This window comes from Triturus cristatus, chromosome 2_1 (genome assembly GCF_964204655.1).
Source record: "Triturus cristatus chromosome 2_1, aTriCri1.1, whole genome shotgun sequence".
Taxonomy (NCBI): domain Eukaryota; kingdom Metazoa; phylum Chordata; class Amphibia; order Caudata; family Salamandridae; genus Triturus; species Triturus cristatus.
In genome coordinates, this window is record NC_140581.1 from 527,437,671 (window position 1) to 527,464,714 (window position 27,044).

Sequence of the window (27,044 nt, forward strand, 5' to 3'; positions counted from 1 at the left end):
GACATTCAACTCTATCTGGAAACCACCTCCATTGATGACATCCAGAGACTCAACGCCACGCTGAGAGAGGTACAATACTGGCTTGCAAACAATCACCTGAAACTCAATCAAGATAAAACAGAAATACTCCTTATCTCCAACAAGGACGAAAACCCACAAATCGCAGAATGGCTCGAAGCTATTGATGCCCTCAATGGTAACCTCATCCTCACGGATTCGGTAAAATCTCTAGGTATCACCCTAGACCCGAAACTGGACATGAAAAAACATATTACAAGATCCACAAATAGTGCCTTCCTCAATTTGAAATTACTGTACAAACTAAAACCCTTCTTCCCGCCAAAGGACCTTCAACAAGCCACCCAAGCACTGGTGCTCTCCAGAATTGACTATGGGATTGCAGCCCTGACTGGGACAGCAAAATCCCACCTCGCCCCCCTGAAAACAACCTTTAATGCAGCAGCGAGAATGGTCACTGGAACTAAGAAATTTGATCACATCTCCCCCACACTTAGAGAACTCAAATGGCTCCCAATTGAGTTGAGAGCCAGATTCAGAACAGCCTGCCTCACCCACAAAGCCCTGCACACAGGCAAACCGGAATACCTGGCTGTCAAACTCAAAAGGGCCGGCAAGTCCAGGAACCTCAGGAGCTCCAACACTCTGCTACTCATCCCACTGAAAACTCGCAAGCAAAAAAACGCGGCAAAATCATTTGCCGGAAAAGCCCCCAAAATCTGGAACTCCATCCCTCCCCACATCAGAACGATCCCCTCATTTCCAAAATTCAAAAATCTGCTCAAAGTCCTCTTCCTCGATCGCTCTCGAGCGAACCGATAGGAGCCAATGATACACCCTAGATGGCACTCTATCTAACTGTAATTTTTGACCGGTGACACTGACTCGGATCAAGACAACTTTTTGGACACTCGTTCTGTGTGAACAAAGAAACTCTTGGAGGTCCGTCTTGTTTGACCTGCACCCTCCATGCCCCCTCTGCGCGACTGGGCCTCTGTTTGCCCTATACCCGGCTCAATCCCCATGTTTTACTATGCTCTGTACTGCCTACTTGCACATCATTTACTTGACGTAAGCACTCTGATTCCCTCGGGTCCAGCTAGTGCTATATAAAATTCCTAAAAAAAAAAAAAATTATGCTATTGAATTGTCTTTTCCAAATCATGTTTTACTAATTACATCACGGCAAAAAGAAAACTCCACTGCACATGATGACTGCTGACACAATCTATACCAAAAGCAAAAGTAGAGAGCTAATCATTTCAATGAATAGGATGACATAGTATGGGGCAGAAACTTGTTAGCAGCTCATGCTGTAAAATCTTGTGTATCGGACAGCACCCCACTTCCAATTCACTTTACCAGGAAAGAATTTATCATCGCTGCTCCTGATGACTTTGAATTTGAGGACAGTTCTTTTTGTCTGGAACATCCAGCACACATGATACTGCCATGGTGCTTTTTCAAGACTGTCCCTATGAAGTAGATGCTGGAATACAAGCTGTGTCAGCTGTAGGCATAAACAAATGAAGCTGCAAGCTTCTAATCCAACTGCCTTGTCAACGTGTGCAAAATCACTACAAGCCATCAACAGGTCCCAGTCTACCAGAACGTTTCAAGTGGCTGAGGACATGGAGCTTCTTCCACCTGATGCTGTGGTCCGCAAAACTGATTTGACTGAATTTATCTTATCGCTTATTCAGTGCAGACTGAAGGATGAAGAAAAGACAGTTTCTCCTTGGGCTGGAATTCATGCTCTGATCTCCCACAATACCATCACACTGAAGAAGGTTGGGTTTTTACCAGTAATACCATCTTCAGTCACAAACTACGCAACACTATACACAGCTCCAAACAATTTCCAAAATGAGGGTGCTCAGCTTCCAGACCAGCATATCCCACCGATTTTCTACGATGAAGGTGTTTTCCGTATTTTAGCTGACATTTTTATGAGCACTCCAGTATAATTTGATTACTTTTATCCAATGATGGGTGTTTTCCACATGACAAAAATTGTGTTGCAGTATACAAGACGTTATCTCAGTCAATGTGGCATAGACCATGCACTTATTGAGACTGAAATATTTGGAAACAAAACTGGCCAATCAGTATAAAGCAGAACTCATTATGTTTGTTTGTTACATGGTATGCTCAACATATCTGAGGCTGTAGACACATTATGTTGAAATGCTTTCTAGAACAAGAATGAGAAATTAGGTTTTGCATATCTTATCTCAGAATTGAACAAGGTTCAGGGTGCACTTCATTCAAAAGACATAATGCCAGGCAATGTTCAATACACTCAGTTCAAAATCCGAAAACCTGAAAAGCAAGTTCATAGAGTTTGTCAAAGAATGTGAAGAAAAATCAAAACTTTGAAAGTACTGAGGAAATGGTTTACACATGTTACCTCTAGTGAAAAACTTGGTACATGCTAATCTGGAAGGTGATTGGGAGCTGCACGTGTAGACTGTGGAATTACTGATTACTGTGTTTTGCGAATTCGATTATATAAACTATCTGAGATATGGGTCTTGGTATTTGGAAAGAGTGAAGAATCTAGAGGTGGAAAACCATACTGCCACAGAAAATTCATCCAAAGACAACTGGAGCAAATGATCCAGAGATCACAGAAAATGTCCTAGGAAATTATTGGACAGATACGTAAAAGTGAATATGTTGCTCAATGTCAGATAGTTTATCATGTAGTCCTTTCTATTTGCAATGTTTTCAGAGAGATGAGAAATTCAAAATTGGACCATTGAGAAACTGTTCCTCATCATGAACTCTTGGGAAAAAGAAGGGCATGTTTTAGTACACATATGGACATCCTTCTTCATTTCATGCAGCAGCAAGGAAACCTCTTTGAAATGACTGAGCCTGTGTGACTACTCAACTTTGTGACCGAACAATATGTGGATAAATTTGTAAAGACACATCTAATAGATGTCCAGGAGCATGGATCAAAACTATATGCAGAACTGAAACAGAAGTAATTTATACTGAAAGAGAAAACACTGTTTGACATAACCACTAAAGCTAATCTTCCATGCTTTAATTGCCATAGTAAGAGTTTCATCCAACCAGCCACTACAAAACAGGTTTCAAAAATCAACTTTTGCATGCACATAGACAGATGGATGATGGAAAAGAAAGTGGTGAATTGATCAAGGACATTCTGTTGCATGATCTTCTTCCAACAAACTCATTATTTGATGGAGATGCTGCAACCAAACCAGTGCAGCACAAACTTGTACGAGAGCTTGAAAAAACTTTCTTCTGAAGAATTTCAGTTTGAAAAGGTGGCCTCATTGAAAACTGCTGTTGTTGGGGATTATATTTCACAATTGTGAATGGTCATAATTTCTTGAAAAACTTCAGAAATGTCGTTCAGATTGTTCTACAGATATCAAAGTCAGTGTGCACCTTGCAAGAACTGCACATTGTCTTTGACAGTTATCACGAACTAGGTGTCAAAGAATATAACAGAATTAGACAAATGTCTACAAGTGGAACAATTGACCTTGCCTGCAACAAATATTCAACACCTATACCTGAGCAACTTGATAAATTCTGGTCATCAACATCAAGCAAGATAACCTTGGAGATGTCAACTCACCAAACATTGCTGATGCTTCCGTGAACAATGAATGTCCAATTATTGCAAGTGGAATGATTGGCAATGAGCAGTTGGTGCCTGTAGAGATACATTCAACAGGTACAGGTCATATTGTTCAAGAGTTTAGCAGCAAATTGGAGGAATCTGACCTCCGTGTTATGCCACATGTTGAGTGGGCTGTTTAAAATGGTTCCAATCAATTCATTGAACTGTCAAATGACACAGATGTTATTATTGTGCTACTTAGATTTATTGCAATGTTGATAAGTCAAGGATTGTCAGAGTTATGGATACGTTATGGAACACATCCTGCTTCATATTCTGTACAAGAAACTTGACCCAAGCTGCCCAGTGTTCTTATCAAGGCACATATTCGTATGGGTGATGACACTATGAGCAAAATTGGAAAAAAGCTTGGAGCTTTAACTGCTGAATCTGTAAAGTTTCTACTAAGATTTTCTGAGACAGAAGATGAATGTGACTTTAAATATGTAGAAAAATACCTTAAGCTTCTGTAGAAAATGATTTCTGACCATCACATATTTGACTATCTTCGGTAAAGGAAGTTTAAGAGATCAGTCCAGCTAAATGACCTCCACCGACGTCATATTTTGTGAGTGGACACACTACAAAAGCGTTCTATTTGAGCAGAAGATGTGTATATGTTTTGGATCATGCATATAAAGATAAAGATCAATGTGAATTTGGTTGGAAAGATGTGGATGCGGTGCTAAAATGTATGAAATTTCGAAAGGCTCTACACACAGAACTTGCACGTACATGTACTTGCGTAACCTGTGATACAAAAAGATGTCATTGCCTATAAACTCTTCTTAAATGTTCACCATTCTGCAAATGTACCATGAGCAATTGCTGAAACAAATAAATAAAGTGAACTATGAAAATGAGTCTAAAAAAGGAGTGATAAACATTATTTATTTTCATATTCTGAGTATAAACATTGTTTGGTGTCTACATAAAATGATTAAAAACCATATTATTTCTTTTGTTTCTATATGTCTCTTCTTCCTCTATTATAGCCACCATTTTGGAAAATGGCAAATGGGTTGCTCTGAGGAGTTATTTTCTGTCTCTATAAGACTACGTGACCCACAAAACCTATGTTTTGACACCAAAATGAAGTATATAGGTCTCATGGTTCCTGAAATATTTCATGATCACTGCAACACATCCACCAAAAATATTGTCCAGAAAAATTTGGCCCGGATCAACAATGTCTACCCAAGCTAAATTACTTCTCTAATGATCCAAAAACACAAATCAAAAATTAAACTTTCTGGACAGCTATTTTTTTACAACGTTATTTCAAGGGGCCGGGATTAGGAGGAGGAAGAGAAAAACTGAAAAACTGTCACACAGGGATAAGTCAGGAACCTGCAATAGTGGGACAAAGGGCCAGGGAGTGTCTGGTAGCAGGCTAGAGAGGCATCAGGTGGACTGGAAACCACACATCTTTGGTATTCAGCACGCTGATATTTTAGTGCACCAGCCACAGGCTTCTGGGCAGAGCTTTGGGTCCAGGCACTAATTCTTTTACAAATGAATCCCTGCCCCATCCCATTGAGAAGGAGTCAGAAACAGAGCTGTGCAGAAGCACCCTGGGTCAGCGCTGAGCCACTCGTGTGCTCCACAGTGAAGAAATCAAGTGAGGGAAGCACTGTGGATGGTGATTAATGGAAGTAAAAGGGGAGTTCGATGCACAAGGTCTTTAGAATTTCCACCAAGTATAGATTTTTGGAAGGTGAATATTTCTTTAACAGAGTAAATACTTTTATTCAGTTATAAATGTATCATACTCAGTAAAGGTTTTACTTAGGGACAAACTAGTTATTACTAAAGATTGCATTGTTTGTTAAAACATAAAGGAATAAACTGCCAGATTCTAGTAGGTATAATATTCACTGTACAGTAGCAAAGTAAACACTGTAATTATTAGATGGAAATTCTACTTGAGAAAGTAGAAACTCAAACACCAGAATATGGATATTGGTTGCAATATGTTCATACACGCGAAGTTATGGCGAATCCACCATTTAAAAGAAAACAGTACTTATGACCTTGATTAAAATAAACAGGCGCTGAAAGGGAACTATGCAAAGCCTTATCGCAAACAACGTCCAAGTTCATGTTTCAACCCGTGAGGGTCCATGGCAAGGGGTGGATGGCGGCGGCTTACCTGTGGTGTGTGACATGCATAGCTAAAAGTGTTACTTTGGACCTGGCCAGGACTCGGGTATGCGGCAGGAGTGCTCATGTTTTATTGGTGTTTGCTATTTGCTGCGTCCCTGCTGTGGTTCTCTTCTCGCAGCGCAGTCTTCAACTATTGAAGCTGGGACTGAAAAAAAACAGCTGCATTGCACTGCAGACTGCATTCTGCCTGAGCTGCGAGCCTTCCACTGCAAATAAACCCAGAACCAACAGCACACTGCAGAGGGACGTTAAGTAACCCAGCACGATGGAAAATATGAGCGCCTTCGGTTTCTCCTTGTTTCCTTTTACATGAGTCACTTTTCATTTGTTTGGTAATATGTAGTGCTAAATATGTTTCAGTCACGATGTTTTATATTTAATTAAAAAAACATTTTGCAATTTTCCGGGACATTGCAAACACATGCCCTAAAGTCTTGAAAGCACTTCGCCTGACATTCGCGCGGCTCTCCCCTTCATCGCTTGGTCCTGCAGTAAACTCCCCGGCCTCCTCGTATGCAGCGATGCAGCACTCAACGTGCGCAGTGCCTTTTGAGTCTAAAGGTAACTGGGGAACGCGACCCTCGCTTGGCTGCGCGCGCCCTGTTGGCCATTGTAGCAGACGTCCGGCACGCGGACCTCCTCGGGATGCGTCCAGGTGGCCCCGGTGCTTCGCAGGCATTAATGGGTGAAACGACACCGTTTGTTTTCAGGCGCAGCTGTGGTGTGTGATGCGGAGGAAGAGGGGAGAAAGTACACGGGGAAAAGTTGATGCAGCATAACATGAGCCGTGCGCGAGAGAGCAGAGAGCGTAAAGAAATCAGCAAGGCACTTTTCGAGAGGCATCTGCTTACCTTGGATGTGCACGATCCTGTCCAGCTCGTGAGAGGTGCCCTCGGTGTGGTGGTGTTCAGCCCAGCAGCCCCAGACCAGCAGCAGCAGCAGCAGAGCCTTCATCGTCGCACTGCCCCAAACGCTTCTTCCTCACTGCGGGAGCATCACACACAAGAGAGGCTGGTGAAATTTGGGGACCGTGCACTGTGCCCGCTGCTACATGTTACATGCCCTCTCCTTGTTATAAATAGCACTGCTATAAACATACCGAGCCCAGCCTCGCACACTTAGCCGTCCTACTGAACCTGAAAAGCTTACTTTGTAACAACTCGCTTTAACCCTTTGCTGGCCAGCACTGCTGACACCAAGCCCTTATAGGTCAGTAGTCCAACCATCAGCATGCATGCTTCCCACATTGATGCAGGCACGGAACATGAACAGAACCACATGTGAAGGTTTAAGATTCATATAAAAGCAAACGCTAAGCACAGACCATGCGTTTCTGCAAAAAGACACTCAGTGCCCGTGCCTACTGGACTTCTTAAAGCAGCCCTTCTGTTCCGCAGCATTGCAGTCTTTATTTGGGGAAAATGTCACGGTTAAGGTTTGTGTGCTGCCAGGACAATATTCTATCAAACTCCAGCCTTCCTGAACCTTTTATTAGCAAACTTCATGTAACTTTAGAGGATGCGCGAAAACATCAGGGCTCTGTTATAATGTGCCTAGCTCACTGAGGCATGTATGCAGACCCACTTACCAAGTGTCGGGCGGCCCATTGTGCGCAATGCACTGCTAGCCCCATGCGCGCGCAGCGTATCTGCTGGTGCTGCAGCTGCCATGATTGATTTCCCTTCATTCCCCCCAGAATGCTGACGCACTCACTCCGGGTGCGCCAGGTACAGTGTCAGCACTCAGCAGAGCCGCGGGCTGCAGGGGAGACCTCGGCCTGCATCCCAGCTGGAATTAGGCAAGAGGACCCCGAAGATAGAAAAGGAAGAGAAAAGGCACAGGATGGGGCAGCCTCTTCAACTACTATCTCGTTAAATGTTAATGTGGCACGCGGGCATTATAATGAAAAGGACTCTGCAAGAGTGTCTCTCTGCAGAGGGAGCCCTAAACATTAATATGAATGGATTTCCGCTGAGACCATTCCGTGCAGCTGTAAGCATTCGGTGCATCGTACCCCAGGTTAAACTGGTTGCACGGAGTGCCGTTGACGCTTTAGAGTAGGGGCCAGCACATCGCGCGTGATTTGACGCAATGCAATTACGCGAAAATACTGAAAAATTAAGCGGCATTCTGCATAATTAGGGGGGGGGGAGTCATTTAGCACTATTTATTTTCATATTGCAAAAGTGCACCCTTGGGTCAAAAATAGACCGAGGATGCATTTTGTGCTAAGAAATAGCGCGAACTGCAGCAAAATATAAATAGCAGTATGATTCCCCCCTCCAACTCACTCCCGGCATTTAGCACTATTTTCTTAGTGAAAAATGGACCCTCGGATCAAAAATGGATGCGAGTGTGCATTTTCTGCTAAGAAAATATCGCTAAATGCAAAATAACATAAACTGTAGTGTCAGCGGCCACCCGCATCCCTGAACTCACACAAATTTTGCTAGCTGACAATCAGATCATGAACCAAACCCACTATTTCTAATAGATAAAGACAAACATCAACCAAACAAACTCATAAACAGTTAAAAGAGATCACTCAAATAAACTTCAATATGAGGAGAGTATACAAAGATAAACATGCTGAAATAGTTATTATCCATCAGACTAAATGTAAAGCCAATCAACTGCCAGGCCCCACAGAGCTTCTCCCTTGAACCATGATATTTCTCAAAGACAGCTTGTATAACTCTAAGAAAGCCGGTTATTAGCAAAGCCACTGGAATTATGCGATTGCACGGCCACAGCGTTTTTTGCACAGTTATGGATCTGCCGCATTTGCCACATAATCATCATCTGCTCCATAATCTGCAGATTTTAACAAAAAAATTGTTTCTAACTCAAGGGTTCAAAAGTGACTAAAATCGCAGTGACACGTTTTTTCGTGCAGTCAAAGGTCCTTTACAAAGGTCCTTTACAAAGGTTGACTTCTCACATTTCTATTGCTTATTGTTATGTTTGGGTGTTAAAATGAGGTGCCCAGACGGTGATAACAAGTGAAAAAATTTCAAAATAATGAAGTAGCACTATCAATTTGCCGAATTACGCCTGATAATTTGCCTTTTCTTGCCATATAATTAAGTCAACGCTGCCACATGATTTGGCCCCCTCCTGCCACATAATTCCAATGGCCCTAGTTGCAAAGGAGGTGACTCCTCCTCAAGTAATCGGTTCACAAATGTTCATCTGCCAATTACTTCAGCACTCTGGACAGCTCGTGGGCAATGCATGGTGCCACTACTCCAAAGAATAATGTTCAATGCTTCCTAGAAGAAAAGATACTTACCTGAATAGTTTATGAATATTGTTTTTGAGGACACTGATTATAAACAGTACGGTAATGCGTATTGTACATGTGTCTTCGAAATATGTGGTTTTCATCATGTGTGTTACTTTTTTTGGTGTGACAGTCTTAAGTGTATTTATTTTTCCAACTAATTGTTTCTGGAAATGCCACATTTACTGCGGTTGTAATGATGAATATATAATGTATCTAGTGTATACTGTCAGTGGCGGCTCACCGAGGGAGTGCTGCGGGGCGGTGGGGTGGTGCGGGGGAGAGGCAGGGTGAGAGGGGTAGCGGACTCGGACATACGACAGACAGAACTCAGAGTAAGCCTCACTCTGAGTTCTGTCTGTCGTATGTCTGAGTCCACTAGCCTCCCACCATCGCCCTCCCCACCCCCGTAGTACTACCACGACGAGCCGCCACTGTATACTGTCCCTCCTTCGTCTGTTGTATAGGCCTTGCCTGCTTGACCGATATTGCAGGGAGACTCATGGAAGGTCTAGAGGCTCAGTTTTTTGTTCCACACTCAATATCCAGTGTCCCAGTGAGAAGCAATGCATGCCGCCTGATCTTTATCTGTGCCAGGAGACCCCTACCACCTCAGGGATGTGGGGAGTGCAAGGCACATTTTTTCATGCTTGTCTGTAAAACTACCTGTATTAGTTGTAATTCAAAAGTCCAGCTGTTCTGAATCAGGTGTGAAATTAAAATTATCAACTTTACTTGTTAAAAAGTTTAATAAAATATTCGTTAATTTCTTAGCTCCTCTGCAAAAGCAAGACCCTAAAGCGTGTGTGCTTGAATATGATGAACAAACACACCCTGAGCTCAGAGAATGTAGTTATGAAGACGTCAGTTGAAAATGTCCAAAACCTTGTTTGAAATATTTTGCAACATTTACATTTCAAATGTACTTCAAATAGTCGGTAAGGTTTAGGTTGGCAAGACACAGGTAAAAATAACAAAGCTGAACTATACAATCAACATTCTGGAAAGGGTCATGGAATAATTCTTAACCTATGTACCCCAAAAGGTCAAACTGGGTGGAAATTCATGGATCTGGGGCTCATTCAGCCTTTTTCCGTTGAAGGTCAATCAACCTTTTCCAAGCAGTCAACTACCCAATAATCAGAAAAATCACTGACTGAAGTAGTGCCCCACAAGGGTCAGTCCATGGAGTCGCAAATCATGGCTTAGAAGCTGTCTCCCTGACTGGATCTAATCCTCATGCTGTTCATGCATTACTGTCAATTGAATTCACTCAATACCTAACCAGTAATCATCAGGGCAGCGAAGAGAGGTGGTCAGCAACCATGAGCTGGCTGAAACCTAGGACCGGGATAGAGTTAAGAGGTGTAAGAAGACGTGGCGCACAACACCATCTGCAATAGGGTACAGAGGGCAATATTGCAATTAGCAATAGATATATAGTGGAGAATTTGTTGGTCTGTGTCTCACACTGTGTGTGGGAGGTAGTTTTCTATTCATAGTATGAGTCTTGCACAAATTAACAATAATGAAGCTGCTGTGCTATAGTCCATTAGCCCATAAAAGTATGGATTTACAGATCAATATTGCTAAGTAATCCTTAAAGTCTAACTCAATGGGGCACTGGAAGTTTAATAGTTGACCTGGTGCAGCCACCTTAGGGTAAGTGCCCACATTGCTTTAAATCATGGCGCCTCAGATCGCGACGGTGGTAGGCAGCTGTACTAATATCATCCGGCAACTGCGGAAGTTATCCCCTATCCTTTCAGAGCCCATGATGCGCTCAATAGTAACTGCCACTATCATTTCCAGAATTGACTATGGGAATGCCCTCTATCTTGGCCTACCGAAAACCCTTACTAATAGGCTTCAGATTCTAATGAATGATGCTGCCCGACTGATTTTTAGACTCCCTAGGAGGTCTAGAGCCACTCCTCTACTACAAAACCTACATTGGCTTCCAATAAAAGAGAGAGTGGAATTCAAGAGTCTGTGTATAGCCCATAAGGTCATCTACGGTAAGGCTCCGGCCTATATCAAGGAGCGCCTACAACTGTACTGCCCGACGAGATCACTTCGGTCCTCGGACCTGCAGTTGCTGACTTGCTCTCGGTACAGGCTAGTGACGAAGGGAGGCAGAGCCTTCTCGGTATTGGTTCCCCAGCTGTGGAACAACTTGCCTGGAGGGCTACGTGAGGAAGGAAACCTCTTAAAATTTCGAAAGAGCCTGAAAACGCTACTGTTCAGGAGAAGCCTGAGCATGGCTTAATCCAATGCGATCTTTTGTTCTGACCTGTTGTGTTATTGTCCTATTCCATCTTTCCGGGCGCTTAGAGGCCTGCAGGTGATTAGGCGCGGTATAAAATTAAAATAACAATAACAATAACAATAACAATAACAGGACTGTGATAAGGCAAGTAATTATAAGGTTTTATAATCCCGGAGTTCATAATTCTGAGTGGCTCCTTCCAGAGACGCAGGCAACCTATAATTTCTCCCAATCGGGCACTCGGAAGTGACGCTATCCTTGTGGCCACTTATATAAACTATTTACCCCTATTTTTCCAAAACATAACATTAAAAGTGATTCTCCCCTCATATGAATTAAATATACCTCTCCCTTGTTCTATAAAATAATGAGAAAATAAATAGGTATAAGAACTAGTTTACGCTAATCTAGGAATATAAACAAATTTGACTTTCCGAGGTATGTTGTGATTTTCTGAGCTGATCAAGTGAGGGTAGAAGTCAAACAAACCAACAATCAAATGAAGAAATAAAATATAAGGCAAAATAAGTAACCCACAATTTTTTTAGGGACAATAAAGCTCATTACGCTAAACCTAGCAAACCCATCCCAGATGTGACACTTGGGAACCACTAAAGCGCCAAAATCAGCTAGATTTATTTGCAGACCCACAGTGGCTACAAGTGCAGATATCTGATAGCCATATCGGCTAAAAGTGCAAATGTCTGCCTTCTCCATACCATCTCTATCGCCTCAGACCCTCTTGTTTATTTCAGTGACAGCCAAAAGTGCATTGCTTTGACATCAACGCTGGACACAATTGTAGTCCTCTTTCGCCTCCAATCCCCTTGCCATGAAGCTTAGGAACCACCTATAAGTTCTACCTATCGCTTTATAAGAATCATCTGGCTTAACCACTCCCTTACAATAAGTGGTGATAGGGCCCAAATGCCATTGACCACAATGCCCACTCTAAACTTCTATGTCCATCCTGTTGCAGACACCCAGCCAATACCTCCAAATTAAAGCCTTGCTGATGCCCATACCAACACATCCATACCACACCCACAGACTCCTACTGCCTGCAAATTTAGGGCCAGACATACAAAGCTTAGTGGTTGCAATTACCAACTTACGTTTTTTAATGATTTGCTAGGTGGCAATCACAAACACTAAAGTATGAATTTGTGTTTTATACTTTCTGTGATTCTCAGGTGGTTGCAAATAGACTCATCCCATTAGAGGTATGTCTCAGTTTGCGACCCAATAGCAAAAATCACAGGAGTGGTGGTCAACTGGGGTCAGCAGACCACCATGTCTGAGATTGCTTTTAAATGAAGCAATCTTTTTTTTTTTTTAAATGGAGCACATTTTCTTTAAAGGAAAACGGGATACGTTTTAAAAAAAGTATTCTATTTCATTTTTTAATAGTCAGTTGTCAAAAATATAAATGTTTTCATTCTCTAAAAGGAAAAGGTCCCAGGGGGTATCTTTGGGAATGGCTTATCACTAACTTTGAGTTTGTGGCAAAATGCAAATGTTTGCATCGCAAAACATTTGTGCATACCAATGTGAATTGGAATGAGGAAGGGAGGCCCTAAACACGTCCTATTCAAATACCAATTTGCGATCCCAAATTGCAATTTTGAAACAGTTTACAGAATCATAATTTGGACTTTGTACATTTGAAAATGCCTTTTTGCTTCTGCAAACAGACCAATTCTGCGAATCAGGCCATTTGCAAACGCAACAAAGATGGCTTTCTTATCCAGGCTCAACTTTCTCAGATGTCAGCGAATACAAAAGCAGAGCTACATTCTGGTCTCTATGCAAACAGGAGTTTTCCCAGGGATCAGAATTCCAAATGGTGTAATGGTGGTTCCATTGTCCCAATTGACAGAATCCAGAAGGTCAAACGTGCTGAAAGTTGTCAGGAAAGTCCCTGAAATGAGCAAACCATGGAGCATTCTGTATATAAAGTACTGGTTCTCTGTGTTATGCTTCATCTCCAAGACAAATGTTTGGAAAGTATTATGGCCTCTGGGGTAATAGTATTTATCAGCCATGGTAGATACCCCACCATATTTCACACAACTTAGAATCAGAGCCTATAACTGAGGTCACTATTAGGCCAAGTTGTGGACCAGCACAAAAGTAGTGGGAAACGTGCTTGGGGAAATTGAACTGCTACATCTTATAAACAGGAACAGGCTCTGGAATTCATTCAAATATGATGTTTACAGAAATGCTCTCCCTAGATAAATGCAGTAGCTGGAAGGTAGGCAAAACCAAAACAGTCCTTATCATAATCACATAACAGGCCTAAATGAAACATGATTTGATGGACATTGAATTATCACCCTCAGTGGTCTGTTGTATTGGATTTGTAATTATCTGCATGAATAGTGACTTTCATGGAACTTACTTGCATCCTATACTCTCCTTCAAGAGTGTGGTTACCCACTGTGAAATAAGCCTGAATGGATCAATCATCAATGCAGTAGTGTTGTTTTCTATATTCACAAATGAGTTCCTTTACCTGACAATTTAGTTCAAGTCTGTATAAACAAATCTGGCTTATGTTTGACTTCAGCTTGTAGCTTGGCTGACCAGAGTCTAAACCAGAGACAGACTTACCTGAAAATATGGAAACACTGAACCTCAACCCAGTAACAAGAGAGACATTGCGTACTCTCGGACAGATACTGAATCTTGAATTCAAAGGTTATGTAGGAACATCTACCTTGGCATTGTTATCACAGTCCTGGTTTAACCACTAAGTTATCTCTTTCTTAGTTCTAAAATCATGTTGTGCCTCCCACTCTCTTTGCCCCCAGCATGATGGTTTCACAACGCAGCTCAGCGAGGGTCCTCTGCCCATGTGCTTAGTGGGGGGTTAAGGCACATTTGGACAATCCAAAATGAACTAATCAGGCAATGTTTTGCTTGAAAACCTCAACCTCAACATATTATGTTCACTGATCAATCCGGTCCCATTCAAACTGATGAACTCGAAGTTGGACATAAAATCCACTATCCGATAGGTCAGTGGTGAACTTCGCAAATGAAAGCATATCAGCTGAAATTGGAACATTAAGGGTGTAAGACACCACCTGAAAAAGGTAACATTCGATTCAAGAGACATAGGAAAGGCTATCACAAAGATCTCAAGAAAGTCAAAATGCTGCTGAAAGTGCATCAAAACGGACTCCAACAAAGCAAGAGATATTAAAAAAAAATATATATGAAAATGGATTAAAAGCTGTCTAGCCCTGTTGTTTTACATAATACCATATGAGAGTCCCAATCACTTTGAAATGATCTGTTGACGGGCTAGATGTTGGATATTTGCCCTTTATTCAGGGTCACCCAAGATTTTTGCTTTGTTTTGCTGAATCAGTTTTGTGGGCCATATTTCTCTATGCAGGTCACTGCTGCCAACCATTCGTAAAGTGCTTGCATTCTCCCTTTTTAACATGGTAACATTGGTATATATCTAATTGACACATTTAATTTACTTATAAGTCCCTAGTATACAGTACTACATGCTCCCAGGGCCTGTAAATTAAATGCTACTTGCCTGGTGTACCACTCAATGTGCCACCTACTAAAGGAACACTGTAAAGCTGTAAAGCAGACCCCCGGGAGTCGGGAGGGGACCACACCATAACAGGATGACATGAGGGGCTGTGCGCAACCCCTCCCTGAGTTTCCAAGGATGCCAACCTGGTTACTGGCTGATAAAGCTCATACCTAGGCCTGCATCCCCTATATCCCTCTAGTCAAGCTAGTACCAATTCCAGTGGAGGTAGAGGAACTGACCAGGAACAGTTTGGGGATGGATAAAGGCTGGGCCCTCCACTCACAGGCTAGCACTGGGCATAAAAGTGGACCTCATAGACCACTCCTGAGAACAATGATGGACCTGTGGAAGACAGAAGAAGGACTGCATCTGCTGTTGTTACCTGTAAGGAGAACCCTAGGGGCTGGCCCTGCTCGCACTTGTACCCAGGACAAAGAAGTGGACTACAGGGGTCCATTGACTGACCTCATGTCAGGGACATAAACGCTCTACAAAGACCACTTTCTTGAAAGAGCCCAGCTGACCAGCTCCAACTGCATCTATCCTGGTGGCTTCTGTTGGAGTGATTAATGACCCCCAAGTGATATGGGTTAAACTCTTGGCTGAGGTTAGAATGTACTCCTCTTGGCCAAACTTCAAAATCTGGGATTTAAAAACTTTTGTCAACTTTCTGCCTGGAGAACGGACAGGGATCACCACTGAAGCCGCAGCTGTTGACTTTAAATCACCGGTTGGCCTCAGCTTGCTGGTTTGGCGTGTTGAAGGAGATATGACTTCCCCAAAAAGTTTCTAAGTCTGAACATGGAGGGCTTGATTGAGACAGATGCCGTGCAGCACCCCATCGATGGCGAGGTCTTCCTGGGCATAGAATTTGTCCGCTTGGAGCTTTACTGCCTTCATCAATGACAGCACCGGGGCTCTGCTCTTCAGCAACCCACTGCCGTCGAGCTCCTCATCAGAACTGCTTGCACATTGCCTTGTCAATGATTAGTCGACAACCACTTTTCTTCATAAAAAAGTCAGAAGGTAAATTTTGCATTGGGATGAACCTGGTCTCTGTATCCGACCAGCAATTCATTGCGGCTGGCTTTAACTTTTGACTTTGACTCGGTCTAGCACAATCAGATTACAGCGGTTGGAGAATTATGCTTTTTGCTGCTATTTTTATTTCAAATTGAAAAAAAAATCATATCTTCAGTTCTACCTATTGCATTTTTAATTCTTTGGTGTAATTTTATTTATTAAAATGTACTCTTTTTTTCTAAAATAGTTTTGGATTTTTCACATTGCCTAACTGTATGTGCCTAGTTACCAGACTGTTCAGCACAGGTTAAATTAGTGACTTTTGTATTTCATCCTGGTAAGGATTGTTATTATTTTTTGAAGTGGGTTCTCATCCCCTCAAATACTACTCCAATTTCTAAATACTGCGAATGCATCTCCATTGAACCATTTCAAATTAATTGATTTCAAATTTGCACTAAAAAAATTCAGATCCTTGCAGGTGAATAAAGTCTCATTATCAGCCCTCAAAGTCAAACCATAAAACCTGCTTGAAGAGCCTTTTCCTACCTATCATAAAACAGTTCTTCTTCTCACTCGATGCAGGCATTTGCTTATGATAAATGCCTCCTTTCTCAATAAGGGTATGTATTTTAGGCATAATCACTGCCATGTTTTGGACTGATGCTATTGGTTTTGTAGACTCTGTGCACTGGATATCTGCTAACCAAACCCCAGTGCATGTGCTCTGATCCCTAAAGCATGTTGAAATTGGTTATACTCCTTAGAGGCAACTTTAGCATACCTTTAAGTCCCTAGTATATGGTACAAAATGTACCAAGGGCCTGTAAGTAAAGTGTCACTATTGGAGATTAGCACATGTTTTACCACCACTAAAGTGACAATGCAAAACATGACTGTCGGCCTCCTACCAGTAATTTGGATGTGCATGTTTAAACTGCAAATTCGACTTGTCAAAATCACTTCTTTTGAAAGGCCTTAGCCCTCCTTTAAAAATTATTAGGTCACCTTTAAGGAGGTATTGAATGCCCATAAGGCACAATGAATGTTATTTAAAATAAGAACGTATAAAAGTTACATTTTGAACATGTCCTTTCAGTGAAATGCCTAAAAAGCTATTTTCACTGTAGCAGGGTTAGCTGTACCATGGGAAAGCATTTGGGATACTTTATTAAAGTTAATAAAGTTCTCTCCAACTAGAAACCTCGGGCCTCATTTATGAGGTTTTGCCGTAGGGAAGCGCAGCAGGCCTTCCTGCTGTGCTTCCCTACGGCAAAAGAAAAGGGCAGGGATGCGCCGTATCTATAAAATGCGGCGCATTCCTGTCCTTTTCCCCTGCGCCTGCGCACAATGGGCTGCCTGCGCCAACGCAGGCACCTCTGCACCATGGTGCAAGGGTGCCTGCGTTACAGGGATGAATATTTTTGTACAGGAAGGGAAACCTTTCTGTACAAAAATAATCACAAGAGGTTTTTCCTCTTTGTATGGGTGCTGCAGAATGCAGCACACATAGAAAAAGGAAAAACGAGGAGAAATAAAGATATTTCTCCCCGTTGCGCCTCCCTTACGCCTCCCCTGGGGAGGCGTAAGCTTTTGGCACTGCCTCAGATTTACGATTTCTCGTAAATCTGGGGCAGTGTCAAAAGGCCATGGATGTTGCTGGGAACGCCCCCAGCAACACCCATTGCACGCCCCTTTAACGCAGAACACTGCGTTAAAGGGACTGATATTTATGAGGCAGCATTAAGCCAAAAAAAGTGGCTCAGTGCTGCCTGATAAATATCACGCAGGCTTCTGCGCCACGGAACGTCACAAAAAGTGACGTTCCGATGACGCAACGGGCCTCATAAATCTGCCCCCAAATTAAGAAGTTCATTCTTGGACTTTTTAAAATAGTTATTACCAATCCAATTCATTTACTAAGTCAGATTTGCAACAAATATTTGACAAAAGGTACTTTTAAAAAGTTACTTTTAGCCTGCCTAAAGCCTATAAAAGCCAATTTGCCTGAGCTTCCCACTGTCATCCAGGAACTGTATAGCACTTTGATTAAGTATGAATTGGTACCCAGAGCTGACAGAGAGGGCTTGTCTGTGGGGAGGTGCCTTGTTCCTCTGACAACAGTGCTCAGAAACTTAACTATCTTCAAAGAGACCTGCTGTGTCATTTGCAGATGTAAAAAGAACAGATGATGGATGACATGCTGAACTAATCAAACATTCACCCCAGTCACAGATATGGGTTTAATCCATTGTGGTTTTTGCTCCAATGCTGCCCCAGTTTGGACCCAGTCCCATGAAAATCAGTCTTGACCCTGCTGCCCATGAGGACAGTCCAGCCCGAACTGCCAGGCCAGGTCCTCACTGGACCAGAAACAAACATCCTAGGACCAGTTTCGGGGTATTAACTCTCATCAGCCAGGCTAGCTTGATCCAGTGGCACAGTGACCACGGGTCCCACATCTGTGCATACCCTTCCCATTTAGGGTGACAAAAGCAAAAAGAACATATGATGAACGGAATGCCCAACAAATCAAATGTTCACCCCTAGCAAAAGATCTGGGTCTAATCCATTGTTTTCCCCAAAACCAGTCCCAGGATCCAGTATAAAATGGGGTGGTGTGCAGACCAATAAAATAATGGATTAAACACAGATCTGTGACTGGGGGTGAATGTTTTATTTGTTGAGCATTCCACCCATCATCTGTTCGTTTTGCTTTTGTTGTCCTAAGTGGGAAGGGTATGCCCAGACGAGGGTCCCGTCCTCACCGTTCCTCTGTTTTCAAGCAAGCCTGGCTGATGATGGGTGATGCCCCAAAACCGGTCCCAGAATGATTGTTTCCAGTTCAGGAAGGACCTGGCTTGACAGTTTAGATTGGACTGTTCCTCTGAGGAACAGGGTGAAGACTGACTTGCATATGGCTGGGTCCAAATTGGAGTGGCATGGTGAGCGAAGGATGGTGTAATAAACCTCGATCCTTATGACTGGCGGTGAATATTTGCATTGTTCAGCATTCCACCCATCATTTGTTCTTTTTGCTATCAGCAGATGTTGCTCACAAATCAGCCTTAGGGGGAGGGTTTTCTCATTTGGGTTCTGCCATCTTCGTGTTTTTTTGTATAAAATGTTATTGGTAACATAACATAACAATAGTCACATACAGATCTTATGATATACAGTTGTAGTATGAAAGAGAAAAATGCTGTTATATATGCTACAACACAATCAAATATTACAATCCAGTGGTTCGTCTTGCTGACAGTTCAAGTTCCACCGTTGGCTAAATGCACAGTCCCCCCCGATAGGCATTCCAGGCCCCCCACTTTTTTTCCCATTTCTTAGGGCATCCTCTATTTTTGTAGACTTATTTTTCAGCTACCATACATTTGTCCATTTCCGCCACTCATTCAATTAGCAACGGCTTGTCTGCTGTCCCCCATTTCATAGCGATGGCTCTTTTAACCAGAGTATACCCCAGGGTGGTGAATTGTTGTTCTATGTCCGTGAGGCCAGTTGCCTCCCAAATGGTCAGGATTCCCAATGGGGGTGTCAACTCAAGTGGTTTTCCCAGTGTTTCTTGCATCTTGGTCGTAGCTCGCTCCCAAATGTACCATATGTAGGGGCAATCCCATAGTGTGTGGTAAAATGTGGAAACTTGGTTACACCCTCGCAAGCAAAGCGCATCCTGTCGAGTCCCTATCTTGGCCAACGTCACCCCAGTGAGGTATGTTCTATGGAGGACCTTCAGTTGAATCAGTCGAAAGCATTGGTTAATGGCAGCCTCTCTAGGGGGCATCAAGGCGGTCTGCCAGACCTCGTCATCAAGTTGTCCTAAATCTAATTGCCATTGATTTCTAAGGGTCAGGAAGGGGTCTGGTAAGTTATTACACAGATTGCGGTATGTAAGGCAAATGGCCTTAGTCAGGAGGGGCTCAGACAGAAGTCGATCCTCCAGAGGGGACGTGTCAGGGACAGTCATCTGGTCTGTTAGGGCTGTATTAAGCGCATGTCTGATTTGTAAATATCAGAAGATTTCATTGGGTGCCAGTTCGTGTTTCACTTGTAATTCCTTAAATGTTAGTAATTTCCCTTTCTGTAGGAGGTCCCCAACAGTGGAGATCCCTATTATAGCCCATCTTTCAAACCCTGCCTGATAACACAACAATCCCAGTTGCTGAGATGACCATGGAGACGTAGCTTTCGTTAACCTCCCCTGCCAACCCAGGCGTTTGTTAGCTAACTGCCAAATGGAAGTCATATGAGCCATTGGACCCAGGTACCTCCCTTTACGGGGTTTGGTGTATAGGGCTCCTAGGTAGCCCTCTCGCCCAGTCTGATATAGCTCTAGATGGTATACCGGGCTCGATGGGGGCCTGTATAACCAGTGGTTATTTGCCACTAATTGCGACGCCCAACAATAAAGGCGTAGGTCTGGGAGTGCAATGCCTCCATCGTACCAGCTCTTCGTCATTTTCCCTAGGGCGATACGCGGCATCCCTTCATCCCACAACAGTGTCCGAACCTCCGTCTCCACACTGACAAAATATGAGTCAGGGATAGGATATGGGCAATTTTGGAGTGAGTACAGGAACCATGGCAATGCTAGCATTTAAAATAGGGCCGCCCAACCACATAACGACAATGGTAGCGATCTCCAATGTTTGATGTCTTCTTTAAATCTTTGACTGAATGTGACCCACTATTTGCGGGTCTGCGAGTTGCACAGCTTTATACACACGGTAGTTCAAATTAATCCACCTCAACCATATTTTGTTCAAGTTCATCCATATTTATTCCAAAGTTTTTCCATTTCGTGTAAATGTATGTAAATGTATGTGTCTTGTAAAGCGCACTGCTGCCCTGAGGCGTCCTGGCGCTGTAGACCGCTGGGGAACCCGTCCTGGCTATCCCTGTGAGATGGTCCCTCCAGGGTATCTCCAAGGTGAAACCAGGCATCCCCAGCGAATGTGGGGGGCCGTTGTGGAGATGAGGCAAGCTAATGCCCAGAGTTGCCGAGTGTGTTCCTGGTTAGAGTAGGTACCGAGGCGAGAATTATCGAGTCCGTTTTGACCCTGGTCCACGACCCTGCCGCGTCGGGAATTGAACCCTGGTCCCTGGCCGATTCTCTGCTTACGGATCTGCCGCCTCTAACCAGTGAGCCACACCTCTCCACTGACGTCAAAGGGTACAAAATTCATCATTCTTATGCATGTTATTTGCTTTATGATTGCCAATCCAGGCTATCAATGAGCCGTTAAAGAATTTGAATGCTCCCATAGAGTCCACACATCACAACCCAATGCATTTCGGCTCGTTAGCCTTCGTCAGGGGTATCTATGATTTAAAAAATGCATGTCAGCCACATTGTTTTACATCCAACATAACTTAAATTTCATTTCTGTGACATTGTCCTATTTATTCCCTTAAAAAATAATTTGAAAAAACAAACAAACAACATCCTCTCTATCTCATCATCCCACCCGTGCTCAAACTACCTACATAACCTTTGCTCCTAAATGAAAACGACTTAATTCGTAACCCTTCCCGTGATACAAATATTATGTGCAATAGAAATGCTTACTGCCTCGTGGTAATCTAAATACTTATTAAACCCTATGCCAAAAACAAAGATTTGCAGTCACCCCAGTTCTACTCCCCAAGTTCCCTCCCCCATTACCAACGAAATTGCGTTTTTTTTTCAATTGCGTTTTTTTTAAATAACAAAAACAAAAACCACCAAATCCTCATTTCCCTCGCAAATATACCTAACCTGCATCATTCCCTCCACGTACCTGATGTAAACCTGCCACCGCTACTTTTCTTGTGCAAGCTTATTCTCCATATTACCCAACCAGTACCCAACGTACGTTATTTAAATGAACTTTCTCCAACTCACCCGTATGTCATTGGTGAAAAAATATCACGTGTAAGGTCAGCCCCTCCTGTTTCATAGCCCACACGCTCATTTGACATTTAAATTGCCACCATCATTCTCTATATGCAAACCATGCAATTAACTAAACCATGCAATTAACACTTTGTGCAAATATAAGCTTAAAAACGAGATAGTGACCATGTAATAAACTAGTGTCCAGAACTAATCATGAAAACAAAAATAGTTTTCAGTAAATCCACCGTAGCCATCTTTTTAGCAAGCATCCTTTGACGTATATCTGAAGTCCTCAGTTTCTTCATTATTCTCCCACTTGGGGTGCTAATGGGGTTGGAACGGCCAATATAAGTCCAGAAAAGTGATAACCCAAAGCACACCCTCTCCTTTTATCCGTAGGGTTCCTTTTAAATTAATCTAGTTCAGCGTGCATGCACCCGATTAGTGCTCCGTTCCTTGGCACTTTACGTAAATGACTGAATGTGACCCACTATTTGCGGGTCTGCGAGTTGCACAGCTTTATACACACGGTAGTTCAAATTAATCCACCTCAACCATCTTTAAATCTTTGCAAGGGGGCGGCAAGAATTTTTTCCTAAAAATCTTTTGGGACTGGGATGATGAAGGTCCCCAGGTATCTAAACCCATCCCTGGTCACCTCCACATTACATCCTGTAGGTAGTTTAGGTGTGGGCCATGAATAACAAAAAGTATTGATTTTGCCCAATTGATGGCATAGCCGGAGTATTTCCCGAAATTGGTAAAAATGTGGAGTAGGTTGTGGATCGAAGAGTATGGGGAAGCTAAATAGACTAGGATATCGTCTGCATATAGCGATATTCTGTCCTCAGCGTCCTCATCCCATTTCAGGCATCTTAAGGTTACGTCTCGCCTTAGCCATGCCAGTAGCGGCTCAAGAACAAGCACGATCAGCAGAGGAGTTAGGGGGCAGCCCTGTCTAGTCCCCCGGTGCAACTTGAACTCCCTCAACGTATGATTATTCACCCGCACCTGTCCTCTAAGGTCAGTATAGAGCAGGCCAACCCAGGCTACAAACTTGGGGTCAAAGCCGAAGCACGCAAGTACTTCAAAACGGTATGGCCATTCTATAGAATCAAATGCCATAGAGGCATCTAAGGACATAATTACTGCGTCTTCCTCCACATAAGGTTGTCTCGCAAGTACATTGTGCGCCCGGTGAATATTCAACGCCGTGTTTCGACCCGGCACAAAACTAGACTGGACTCCATGGATCAGGGAGGGCAGAACTGCTTTTAGGCGGGAGGCCAACAGTTTCGCTAAGATCTTAGCCTCCACATTTATTAAGGAGATCTGTCTATACGACCCACAACAATCCGCTGCCTTCCCGGGCTTTCGTATCAATACTATAGACACTAGTCTCTGATCCGGTGGCTGCACGCCCTTCTCAAGGCTTTCCGAATACATAAGGTTGAGGTGGGGGGCTAGTTTCACTGCCATAGATTTGAGGAACTCTATCAGAATACCATTAGCCCCATCGCTTTCCCGGATTGTACACTAAAAATGGCTTTGCAGAGTTCCTCATTTGTGATGTCGGCCTCCAGCTTGGCTATTTCAGTTGCGGACAAGGTGGGCAGATTACTGTCCATAAGTAGTTGCTGGGAGTCTTGCAACGTATAAGTAGTGGAGGGTGTATATACCTTCTCGAAATGGCTCGCGAACATATCTGCAATTTCTTGTGAGTCGGAAACCCTCGAGTCTGTGGCGGTGGATAATACGGGCACCCATCTGTATTCCTGCTCTACGTTTGAGCCAAGCCAGCATCCTCCCTGCTCTCTCCCCATCTCATACACCCCGTGTCATGTAGAAAGGAGTCGCACCCTTGCCTCTTCCCGGAACAGGGCTTTATACTCCAGGCGTTTAATAGTCAAGCGGTGCGCAGTGGTGTCACTGGGCGAGGAGTTATGAAGTGATTCTACCTGTTGTAGTTCGCTCTCAATCTCAAGGATGTGTTCGTTATGGCTTTGTATATGACCCATTTTGAGTGCCGAGGCGTGGCCTTTCAATACCACTTTATACGCCTCCCAAATTGTCTGTGCTGACTCTACCGACCCAAGGTTTTCTGCAAAGTAGTGGTCTGTGTGTTCAGCTAAATGTTCTTTTATATCAGGTATCTTAAGAAGCAACGGATATATAACTATAGAGCTATGCTGTTTTTGGCGGTGGAAGGTAAGCTCGACCCACACCGGGGAGTGGTCCGAGATCCCCCGTGGGAGCCCGCGAGGATTTTGAAAGTGACCCACATCCGTAAAAAGTGTAAGGAAGTAGTCTATGCGAGACATGCTCTTGTGTGCATTGGAGTAGGGGGTGTAGTATGTCATGTGTGGTTGCAGTGAATGCCAGATGTCTGCTAGTCCCATGGCCTGAGTGATTTCTGCCATGAGAGTGTTTGGTCGGGCATTTGGTCGTTGGGGATGTCTGTCTACCGTGTCGTCCATAGTCAAGTTAAAATCACCTCCCATTATCAGGGTGCCGTCCGGTAGGTCCAGCAGCAGTTTACCTAAGTCGCCAAGTGCCTCCTTTCCCAGGGCAGGGGGGATATATACCGAAACCACATTCAACACCCTCCCCTTCCAGGAGGCCTCAAGAACAGCAAATCTGCCCTGTGGGTCCACCCAGGTACGGGTGGGTGCAAGTGCTAGGCCCTTGCGCACTAGGATACCAGTCCCCCCCTTGATCCAAAAGTAAATCCCACGTGCACCAATAGTTTATAACCTCACCTGCTGAGAGCCTTGCAACTATTACCTATAAGATGGGTTTCCTGCAGCAGGACTATATCTGGTGCATGTCTCTTTAAGTACTGTGACACTACGCCCCTAGCCCGTTAACGTTCCACGTCAGAGTAGACAGTTGTAAATCTGTGGTAGTAGTCATAGTGGAGTAGTGATGTGGTCAAAGGGGGGGCAGTAAATATCCCCCCCAGTGGGGAGGGGAACCAATTCAGCCACAGCATCCATGTGTTTCAGAAGGGGCTGGACACCTGACATGGGGGACCGAACATCTCTATGTCTCATATATGACAACACGCGGACAACAAGACATCAAGCCAAGTAGGCCACTGTGGGATTGATTAAAATAAATCACACAGGAAGTGCTGCAGAAGTGGATAGGGTCACCCCAGGGAACGTTTACCCCATTGGTTAGGAAGTGTCCAGGAGTTTACACATGCACATGCTGACACTAGGTATAAATGTGGCACCCATAGTTCACTTCTGGACCTGTGGAAGAAAAGTGGTATTCTTTGCAGTAGGGCACATAGAACTTCTGCAATTGTGTGGGTTACCCTAGGGAACTTTTTCCCTATTGGTCAGGGAGAGGCCAGTAGTTACCCATTCTCTGGCTAGTGCCAGGCATAAGTGTGGCTTCCATGTGCACCGACCTTCAGAACACTGCTTTCTGTCTGGAGCATCAGAGACTGGGCGTGCCTTCGATGATGCAAGCATTGACGGTGAATCACCAGTGGGCCGCCACTTAATGGTTTGCCCCGTTGTGAGAAAATCAGACTTCCAATAAAGTGTCTAAGTTTGAAAGGAGGGACCAATGTCAAGCAGTATCTGATCGATGTCAAGGTCTTTCTGGCATGGATGTCAGACTTTTCCTGCTCTGACCTTTCCTGTTTTTGTTAATGACCGTACAGAGTCCCTGCACCTCAGCAACCTACTATCGTTGAGCCCTGCTTTGTATCCAGCTTGCAGATTTCCCCATCAATGACTAGTCGATGATGGATTGTTTCTATAAAAAGTTCTAAGTCCAAAGGTATCTCTTTGACTGGGACCAACTTGGTGCTCCTATCTGACCCAGGCTCCATCGCTGTTGGCATCAAACAATTCATTTGTACCAGTCTAGCGCGACCAGTTTGCAGCAGTTGGCAGCAGTTGGCGCTTTGCTTGTTTTAGTGCTATTTGTATTTAACACTTTAAAAATTCATATCTCTAGCTCCCCTTATTGGATTTTTGTTGTTTTGATGTCATTAAATTATATACTATAAATTAGAGTTGTATTTTTATTGTGTTGAGTTTCTGACTTTTCTTAATTGCTTAGGTAATATAAATGCTTAACACCTTTTCTAAAGTTAAGCCTGTCTGACTTGTGCTATAGCTACCAGGCATTGAACTCAGGTTTAAATTACTAAAACCTTTACTGAACCAAACAAGAATAGTTCCATTATTATTTTGGTGGACTACCATCTACCCCAACTAATAATCTACTATCTCACTGTGTCCAATACACTCCTCATATTGAAATCATTTATGTACGTATTTATTAAAGGTATTTGAGCTTACAGTCACTAAATCCTCCATAATGCAACAAAAGATAGGAAAAAGGCCTCTACAACTGTTAGGTGACACCAATATAAAACAAAACTGGCTTTTAAATAAGTAATTAGTTTAAAGGCCTATTCAGAAGTGTGTTACTAATTTTAAACAGCTCTACTAGAGGACGAATCTAGTTTAGGCCCAAGAGTTCTAAAGTGTGTCCTCTACAGTGAATGCAATGAAAAGAGTGGCATGAAGGAGAAATATTATCCAACATCTCATAGCTCTAGAGGGTACCAACGGACTGAGATAATTCACAGAATGGCCGACCCGTTGTGTAAAATACTTTGTGATCAATGCAAAGGACCTTAAATTTTAAATGTTGCACTACTGGCAACCAATTTAGTGAGTGCCAGGACTGAAATATGATTACATTTCTTCAAGTTGCAAAAGGTGCTTAACAGCCATATTTTCCATTTGCTGTAATTTCTAGAACTGTGAATAAGACAAGTAAAGGGGAGTGCCATAGTCTAAGTATAATATTATACATGCTCCGGTAACTGTAGCATGGAAAGTCAAAGAATTGGATGTTTTCCATGTTAGAATTTTTTTTTAAATCAAAAGTTGTGAAAAATTATTAAATAGATTGGTGGAGAACAAAGAACTCCGAGTGACCTCCTATAGATCTGGGAGCACCACTGATTAGTATGGTGGCAAAGAAACCACCTGTGTATAGTCAGTCAGGAAGGAGGGAAATTATTCCTTGGCATTGCCAGAGCTCCTAAGTAACTTGTGTCAGACAACCAAAATATCATGATCAACTCTATTTTAGTTGTCAGTTTTATTGAGAAGCCTTGCCCACCTGGTTCCCAAA

General features: G+C 43.2%; 1 protein-coding gene across 1 annotated transcript in view; it reads right to left on the reverse strand.

Moving 5' to 3' along the window:
- HAPLN1 (hyaluronan and proteoglycan link protein 1) overlaps positions 1–27,044 on the reverse strand; it is a 330,491-nt gene that overhangs the window by 169,747 nt on the left and 133,700 nt on the right. Inside the window, exon 2 of the mRNA XM_085632424.1 lies at positions 6,700–6,832. Within this exon, the coding sequence (XP_085488550.1) occupies positions 6,700–6,802 (103 nt within the window). The 5' untranslated portion in view covers positions 6,803–6,832. The remainder of the gene's footprint in view (positions 1–6,699; positions 6,833–27,044) is intronic.